This window comes from Dendroctonus ponderosae, unplaced genomic scaffold, assembly GCF_020466585.1.
Source record: "Dendroctonus ponderosae isolate FM_Combo_2020 unplaced genomic scaffold, Dpon_F_20191213v2 Dpon_F_20191213_7, whole genome shotgun sequence".
Classification (NCBI taxonomy): Eukaryota; Metazoa; Arthropoda; class Insecta; order Coleoptera; family Curculionidae; genus Dendroctonus; species Dendroctonus ponderosae.
In genome coordinates this window covers 3279490-3289098 of record NW_026018916.1, presented here as the reverse complement: position 1 = coordinate 3289098, position 9609 = coordinate 3279490, and the positions used below count along the sequence as shown (strand labels likewise).

General features: G+C 37.4%; 1 protein-coding gene across 2 annotated transcripts in view; it reads right to left on the bottom strand.

The window, feature by feature from the left end:
* The window catches only part of LOC109546206 (protein sickie), a 65749-nt gene that overhangs the window by 2767 nt on the left and 53373 nt on the right, over window positions 1-9609 (bottom strand). For both annotated transcript variants that reach the window (XM_048668051.1, XM_048668052.1), the window contains exons 17-22: window positions 4372-4455; window positions 2597-2995; window positions 2297-2541; window positions 1949-2243; window positions 1690-1895; window positions 1393-1626 (exon numbers count right to left, since the gene is read on the bottom strand). In XM_048668051.1, coding sequence (XP_048524008.1) covers window positions 1393-1626; window positions 1690-1895; window positions 1949-2243; window positions 2297-2541; window positions 2597-2995; window positions 4372-4455 — 1463 coding nt within the window. The remainder of the gene's footprint in view (window positions 1-1392; window positions 1627-1689; window positions 1896-1948; window positions 2244-2296; window positions 2542-2596; window positions 2996-4371; window positions 4456-9609) is intronic.

Here is a 9609-nt window from a genome sequence, read left to right as displayed (position 1 = left end):
ATAGGAGCACTATTTATCAATCTGTAATAAAAGACGTGAGGAAATTCTGTCTTTTTTAAAGACAAAAATTTTTGAGGCGAAATACCCAAAAAGAATTTTGTAAAAAAATGAATCCTCAACAATATAGAACTTATCTAAAAGTTTTCAATCGAAAACGCAAAAAATTATTATTTTTTGACGATTTCCTTCCTTTCTGACAATAATGAAGTCTTTTCAGCCAAAAATGAGAAAATAAATTTTGCTAGAAAATTCGCCTCATTCGACGGTTTGCAGGCAACTTTAGAAAATCATTTTCAACTTCGAATTTGGCACAAAAACTAAATAATTTTATTCAATTTTTTAAAGATTTTTTTTTTAAGATTTTAAGATTATCTTGAAAAAAAAACGGTCAGGGAGCAAGTTTACAAAAAATTATTTGGGAAATTCGCCGGCCACATCGCCCTGAAAATCTTCAAAGTGTCTTTAAATTTTCAGGCCATTCTAGTTTTAACAAAGTTTCAATTAAGAAATTCTTTCTACGCAAAAATCGCAGTTATTAGTTAAAATTCGAACAATATTCAGGTATTTTCCGTGAAAAATTATAAGATAGATTTGATTGGAACACTCGCCTCCTTAACCGCAAATGGACAAAACCCTAATAATTAATTCTGGGTCTTTTTCCAAAAATATTTCCCCGAACTGAAAAGCGAAAGTTTATAATCATTTATTTGGAAAACTCTTGGAAACTGGGGTTTCTTCGCGTTTAGGTCAATATTTCTAAACAACACTGACTCTAAACAGAAAAACCGCTTTTTCCTAACATTTTACTGTCAAATACTGGCAAACTTAATCTTCTATGCAAAAACATTAAGAGATCGATTTTACAAGAAAACTCGTCGACTTTCTTTGGACTCACGTCTGTTGCTGGGAAAATCTAGATTACTTTTTTTACTTGTTTGAACAAAGTAGTGAAAAGTTTCTCAGGAAAAATGTTGATGACCTTTTTTTCAGATGTGCAAATTCCAGTCTCGGCTCTCGTAAAGCTCTAATAAATTACTTATAACTCATTAACCGATGAGTTATAATTCGTTAACTCAGAGAGCGTCAACAACCCAATGGCGCACTCAACACAGTGTTACCCAGGCCTAAACTGTCTGAGCCGCGATTTTTTTGACGAAAACCGCTTCTACAGACTTTTTCCGGAAACCTCTAATTCTTTTCGTGTAATTTTTTAAAACTCCTCCAAATATGCAAAGCACTTTTTCACGTAGTATTTGCCACACATTGCCGCCAGCAAACGAAACGTTTTCGCGCATCTGCGAAAAACTCGCCTGTTCATCCCCATCATCGAACATACCCAGACCGTGGTAGGAAGCAAACTTCCACCAAAAATGAGGAAAAATATGTACAAACCTGAACCCATGTTGCAACTGCAGACTAGTGGCAGAGCAGGCACTTTGCGCCATCGTCCCTAGAAGACATGGTAAGTTCCTGGGTAAGCTGCCTAGGGCATCAGCTAGAGGGCCGGCTTTGTGCAAATTATCCAGCACCACCACGCAGGGAAGAACGCTGTTGTCGCCTGAAGCCGCCTGCTCGGACAAGTGCTGCAGGTACTGCCGCAGTTCTTTAGCCGATTTGTTGTCCACGCTGCAAAGGACCGAAAAATTGCAATCCAACCAACTCACTTGATCAATCACTGAATCAACGTACTTGAAAGTGGCCACAGCCTCTTGCGGATCTCTGCCTAAACTTTGCGCGTGAAACTCTGCCAGCCGAGTGGCTAGATGAGTCTTTCCAGTGCCTGGGGCGCCACACAACACCAGCCTTCGATGTTCTGCCAGTAAAGAGACCAGCCTTTGGGCCACTCCTTTCGGGATCAAGGCTTCGAAGGCTAAGGCTGCCACTGGTTGCAACACCTGCAGCAAGTTGAGAGTGATTGAAAGTTTTTGCTTCAACTTCAACTGCTTACCACATGGACGGTAGCCACTCGGCCAACTGCATAGCCCACAGGCAGCAAATCGGGGGGTCCAGTGTCGGGTTTTCGCTCAGATTCTCCCAGCTTGTAGCTGGCGATGGAATCACTGCCCAGCCCTAATCCGCCTCCCGGATCCAGACGAGCCACATACTGTTTAAAGGCCCTTCTTACCGCATTGTCCAGCTGCGCCCATGACGTGGAGGCGCCGATATTTGTGTAGGCGACAGCTATTTCAGTGCTAGTGTTGTTTGTTCCTTTGCCATCGTATCCGTAGTGTTCTGCATAGTATCTGGAATAGGTAATATTTTGTGAGAATCTCATCACAATCTCCTTTCCGGTTACCTCTCAAAGCTATGCGGCTGTCCTAGATAGACGGATATCGCTATCCTCTTGCCGTCGCTCTCAGCTTCAGGCGCTGGCTCATCAGTCGGGATTAAGTCGCTCAGTGCATCCAGGGACGAATTAGATCGAGCCTCCGCTGTAAGCTCAGTGCAGGGCATCGTGTTTGCGCCGCTCATCATCCGCTGGAGCCTCTCATTGTTCTGCTTCAGACTGAGCATTTCGCTTCGCATTTTCATCACAGTGTCCTGCACAAATCCGCCCAACTAAGTCCCCAACTTTGCTCAATCTCCCATTACTTACCTTCAAGCTCTCCAACTGGTGGGCTGAACTCAGAGCCTCCAGCCTGATGTCGGTCAGCACCAAGTCTTTTTCTCGCAATTGCTTCTGCAGCTCGGCCACCTCCTGTCCATGGTCGATGGGGGCTGGAGGTGGCGGGCTGTGCTGCCTCTCGCTCTCGCCCTCACTGTGACTGGATTGAACTTTGGTAACTTTGGCGTTTCGGGAAAAGGCTTTGGTGAAACTGCTCCTTAGCCAGCCCTTTTTCTTCTTCTTGTCCTGCTTGTCTAAGGAGCAGGCGGATGATAGACTGGAAACGCTATCTGAGCTGGGTTGTCGCGCTAAGCTGGATCCAATGCCTGCTTGTATGGACTGGGCCCGCAGGGCATCCATTGCCTGTCTCAGTTCTTGCAGTTCGCTCTCCTGAAAGACGAAAAATTGATTGCTGCTCRACAAAGTCAACGCACATTTTGACTAATTAAGGCACGAGATCTGGGGCTAACAGATGAAAAAATTGCAATACAAAAAGAGCGAAGATGATTRTAACCAGACGATAAGAAAATTAAGCTCCAATGTAAATTTTGAATAATTCTTGAAATCACAACCTTTAACGGGTATTCTTAATTAGTCGAAATTTCGTTGGTTTCTAGCATCACTCGGAAGCTGAGCAACAGTTTCATTCTTCTATTCGACGTGRATTTTCATTGKRTGTAGTGTGAAAGGGTAGTAAACYTTTTGGGGATGAATGGGTAGAAAATTGAGGATAGGGCGCCAGCTTGCAGAAAGCTGGTTAGAATGATCTCTAATCTATAAATCTTTTAGTTTGAACTGAGTTTAGTTTTCCGACAAGCAACTGAAGTTTTATAGATTCTTTATATCGTTGCTTTGCTGATTTGAGCTATTGGTTCTTTCGTGGCTAATTTTTAACCTTTTAAGCTTTTCGCTTAAAGCAGCTTTCGATAAGGAAATTTGAGTTCCAGTATTCAATACAAGAAGCATCAGCTTACTGGTAGTCTGGATTTGGTTCCGATCAAACCTTTGATTCCTTCACCGATCCGTAGGATCCAACGTATTTTTCAGTGAGGTTGTAGGGTTTCATCACTTCCTTATCTTGCAAATGTTGTATAATTTGAGGCGTTATGAAAAAAACTCACTTTTTTTCAAAATCGACCTTAACCTTTATGGAATTTTCGGTCAAACGTCTAAATTTCACATGCACGGTTTTCAGCTTAATGCATAGATTTCGGTCCAAAAATCGTCAATGTGCATGTATAAAGGGTTTGCGTGTGTAATAAGGAAAATATCGCCGATTAAAGATTGTAACCGCTTAAAAAACTCATAAATTGGGGCTAAATTAAAATATTTTAAAAAATCATTAAGATGTAATTTTAGTAAAAAAATTTAAACATCAACACTTTATTTCAAACTTTAAAGACTCTATTTGGTTAATCTTGAAATTTTTGGTGTTTTTAAAATTTTTTTGTCCAACTAGGGGCATGGCAACATTTGAAAAAATGTGCATTTTATTATTTGCCACCTTGTAGAAAACTTATCCGTGGTGATTAATTTGTACCAAAACATTGACTAACGAAAAACAAATTAGGCTCAATAGCGCTGCAAGCACAAACCAAATCGCTCTAGGCAATCAGAATTTATCCAGTTCCAAATTTAAGGTAAATTTGGCTGTGTAACGTTCATTTCTTGAGCAGTGGTAGCAAATATGCGAACAATACAAAGGTTCCATTTACGAAAAAGTTAAGAAAGACTGGACAAATTAGGAATGTTTATGTAGCGCTTACCTTTTTTTCTGAAGTTGCAGTTAAATGTTGAAGTCTTTGAGTCATTGAGGTGAGGCTCTGCTCGAAAGCTGCCACCACATGAGCCTGAAAGGGAACGAAATTGTTTAATATAAATAACAATTTTTTTAAATTAACATTTAGGCTTTGTGACTTGTTTTATCCGATGCGAGAGTAGCTGGATGTTAGATGTCTGAAAAATCAACGATCGGCCCGCAAAATCGCCAGATGTTCTTTAAGAAGAAAAACGAATTGGTTTTCACAAAATTTAAATAATTGATATCTTTCCTATTAACTTTATTTGAAATGACCACACTTTTTCTATCTATTTGTTGAACACAATCGATTGAAACCAGAGCAGGTACCTACTTTCGGAAAATTAAAATAGGAAACCCACAATCTAGATAAGTTTACAGAACAAACAACCGTCACTTTAACATAAAGTAATCATTATAATAAAGTACACAAGGGCAGGCACTCCTATGCCATTGGCAATAGACAAAGGAGTGGCTTCGTAGTTGCAGTTTGAAAAAAAAATGCATAAAACCAGCGAGTTTTTCGGGCTTTTAGGCCTAGGTGGAAAAGAATTTCTTCCTGATGTGTTACAAGCACGAGTGCATCAGAGGTGGTTTGCTCGGTCTCGAAAGTCGTAACTTTTAGTTTTTTAGATCTTCAGGAATTAAAAATATCTCCAAAATTAAAAAGGCCATAAAATATTCGCAAGTTCATCGTTTGAGGATTTACTTAAAAAAACGATTTTCTATTAAACGAAAAATATTTTTGACGAGATTGAAGAACAAGGCAGTCAGGCTCAACTAACTTTCTGACTATTTTTTCTCATCAATTCTGATCTCAAATTAAAATGTTGTGTAAATTACTTCTTACACTATCAAAATTCGCAGCTGTTGAGGAAAATAATTGAAGCCTCTAATCATTTCAACGAAATTTTGTAGCCTTCAGCCAAAGAAAATCGTTTAAAAAGTGTCACTAACCCTATTAATAAAAACGACTTTACAGCCAAAGCTAGTATATTTAAAGTTTTATGGTTCGTTTAAGGCTCTTGAAGTATTCCAAAGCAGCACACTGAGACAATTTTTCACTGCTTCTATTAACCCAGATTTTCGTTTCCGTCTTCCTATCCAAATGTGTGTCGTTATTAAACATTTGCGGTATTATTTGTTATTTATTGATCGTCTGCGACATTCAACTGTAATTGAATGTAAGAGTTTTGTAAGCTAATTGCCAGCCCCTAGTACTATGTGTGTTCCCTAGTGAAACACACCTATTTTTGCCTAGACATCACACACACCCTGATTTACGTAGAAACTATATCGGGCTTCGTCATCAAACTAGGGGTGCATTTTCCATTTTTATAGACCGTCACCGGAAGTATAATTAATCCATTAGGGATATTACATCAAACGATCATTACTCCCTAAGTTTTCTACTGAAATAGTTCCCCTATCGAAGCTCTTTCAGGGGTGTTAATTTGAAGCAAAAACAACGTTTTTTTTGGCGGTTTGATGCGCATCTCTGAGCAAGAACAATTAAAAATAATTGAGCAAATTAAATCATAACAGTCGAGATAATTCACGTTTGCCATTCATAAGGGGGGAAAAAAAGTTGTTTTCAAGATGCCAGAAGCGCATACCCATTGAGAAAGGCAACATCATGCATTATGGATGCGTTTTATAGCGATTTAGGCCTTTGGCCAGTTTTTTCTGGACACAATAACCGGAACAAACGACGTTGATTGTTGGGAGTGCAGCTCAATTTGGGAATGATTTCGATTTAAAACCCCCGTTTAATGCCCGCATTTTAAACCCTGATTAGTGTTTGAAATAAAGCTCTGAAAAAAAAAAACGTTTATAAAGTGGGATGTAAATTTGGTTTAAAAATTGTCAACTGAAGTAAACCGATGAAAAAAGCTTTATAATTATGGGGGTATTGGGTGCAAAAAACAAGTATTTTGCAAAATTTCTAAACTTCTTGCGGGAAGAATCAAAGTAAATAATTGGAACTGTGAATTGTATGTAGAACGCATGTGAACCACAAATCAAGCAATAATAAAGCTTTTTTTCGTATTATCTTCTAAGGGAAATTTTACATCCAAGCATTTATTTTTTATTTTAACTTTTATTGCTCTAGAGCTAGAGCTCTAGAAAAAAATATTTTAATGTTTTATTGGATAGCGATCATTGAACTTTTAATCTTTCACTGGATAGTGACGATTCAACTGATGAAAGAAAAAAAGAGGTGCCGAACTGAAATTGACGAATGAAAAAGATATTTCATGCGAGACAATTTTTTAGCACAGATTGGGCGATTTTTCTCAAACTGACAGCATCCTTAGAGTCAAGTGTCTTCTAAAGATGGTGAAATTTTCAAATTACTGTTTACTTCAGTTCGGAAGTTGCGAATTTTTAAAGAAAAAATTGCAATTGCGGAAAATTATCTATTTTCCGTCCCTCAATGTGTAAATGGAAAAAACGAAAAAATCAATTGCAATTGCTGATATTTTCCAGCTTAATGGCCGGAGATGGGCTTTTTAAATCCTAATTGCCTGTACCTAATAATAAAACTTCAAGATTAATTAATGGAAAAACCAGATGGATTTTCCTTCTGGTACCTTCAAGTACCACTAAATGGCCAAACCAATTGACTGACTCTAGGTACTAAAGTTAGCTCTCGTTGCCTATAAGAAACTGATAAAAGCCGCTACTGTTTATGTCGGGACTTGAATACAAGTTTATGAGGCACTTATTATGTTTTTTAATTATAATTTTCAACAGTAAGCCGAAGCATCTGACGCGTGTTCACTGCAGGCAGATGTTAAGTCGTCTCATTAATTTAGGAAAAGTAAATGTTTATCGCTCTCGTGTATAATGAAATATATAGTTTTTTTATTTTGGAAGTTTTTTTTCATGCAGAACCCAGCCGCTTGTTGCAGATATTCACATAAATCATGTGCAAAATTCAATGGAGATCGTCACAATCGCAAGATTTGTATGCATACATCATGTCACTGTCTGCATGTAATTAACGGTAAACATAATGTTTATTATATTATGTACTAGGCCTATGGCTACACAATAAATTTTGCCTTCCATGTCGGTTTGGACTCGAGTTGTCTTCGCTTTCATTACGCTTGTTGCACGTTGCGAAACTATTTGACTATCTTCAGTTTATCTGCAATTATTGGACTTTTATCAGATAAGGTTGCGATTTATGAAAGACAGTAGTTACGCAAAGGCTCATTTACTAGAACATTCATTTGCGTAATAATGCCGTCAATTATGCATCCAGCTTAGTAGTTTACACCTAGCAAGAATAGCCTGATTTTTCTACTGCGAATGCTTTTGTTCTTTGAAACTATTTGCATACGCATGCCTTTGCTTAATTTATACGCTTGATTAAAGCTGCGACATTTGAACAGTTTGAAGAATTTTGTTTAGTAACTCTTTTAACAGTTTCATGCGAAAAATGCACGCAACTCAATCAGCAACGAGTTTACATTGTAGACAGTTGCCATGTTTTTCGAATTCCAATTCAAATGCAAATGACGATTATTAATAAACATTATGAGAATTCTAAACAGTTTCGATCAGGCCAGTCAAACAAGCCCCAAGTGAGCATAACTAAACTGTCGGAACTGTCGGGAGCCAAAAGCGCGTAGGTTGCAAATATGCACAAGTTGTACTCTAGAATTTAGTCAAAAACACTCCTATTTCGTAATTTTTGTTTTCATATCCTTGAACTACATTATACCTACTTACTTGCTTAATAGTCGATTAAGTAATTCGAATGTAAATCTTCAACCATGCGACTTTTGGATTTATTTATTGATAATTCCCCAAATAGACGCTCAATTTAGTTTTAATTTGTTATCTGAATTTGTCGTTTGTATGGTTTTTTTCGATAAATAGCACGAAGCGCTTAATTGCAGTGGGATTTGCGATAAATGACGCAAATTTACTGATTAGTTTCAGAGCGTGTCTTTTATTGAATCAACGATGGATTTGTACGAATAAATGCAAAATTTGACTACATTTTGCGTGGTTTTCAGCTTGTTGCAGAGTCAGCAAGTTGAAGAAGTTTGAATCAAAACAGTTATACTTTTGCGGCTATTGAGGCTATTGAGTTAAACTGGTGAGTTTCAGTTGAGACGTTTTGCATGCATCTTCAGAAGTGGTTTGCTCTGCTGTAACATACGAGCACTTACGTGTCTCATTAATAGTTTTTTGCAATATTTGACTGATTTTAATGCTAAAAGACTAAAACGCTTTTCAATCTCTTGTCTACAAGCAGCGCAATTGATAAGGCGAGCGATGGAAAGAGCAGACTTTGAAATAAAAAATGGCTCGGAAGAAAAGTAGCAATTTTTTAATACTTGTCTTCATAGTTTCAAAAAAGCCTTTTCAAGTGATGTTTTGGTTTCATTATTTTTTCACTTCGATGTTCCAAGACTGCGACAAAATGGAAAATTGCGATAAATTTAATGATCGGCTCTCTTGAAGAAGTTTTTTAAATTTTATTGGATTTATCGAATAATCTTAAAACAATTACGTTACAAAAAATTTCGTTTTGTGCGTAAATTTATCATTGATCAAGTTTCAATTGTAACTGATACTGGGGAGCTTTTCATAAGGAATAAATTCTATTCCACGACGACCTAAAAGCCCCAAAAAATCACCATTTAAAGTCTAGATTTCCTCTAGATAGAGAGTTGCAGTTACAGATTAGGATTTTAGTCATCGCTTTCGACGCGTATGCTTTTACTGCATAAACGCTGCATTTTTGCCAATAATGAAATAAATTGCCAATAAAATAAACCAGCCAACAATTGCACCAACTCGCTTGATAGCCAATAACTAAAATACGAATGTTTAACCCAATTACCAGCCATATAAAATAAAATAGAGTAAATAATCGTGGTACACATCATCGTTTAAGTGAGATAAATTAGTCGTTGCACACTTGAACTGAGCAGCACAAAAACCCATTTAGAATCCAAATGTTAATTCATATTCGCAACAAGTGTTTTAAATAAGGCTGTTTACTTGCCGGAGGAACGTTTTTTTTTGTTTGCTTGTTTCCACAGTTTAATCACGATGGGATAAGGTTTGAAACGTGCTGTTTCATGCCAGCCATATGTGCATTTAATTGGTTAACAATCAAAATCCGATGTTTTAATTTGATTGTACAACGACAAGAACATTTATTACATCAAACACTTGAAAA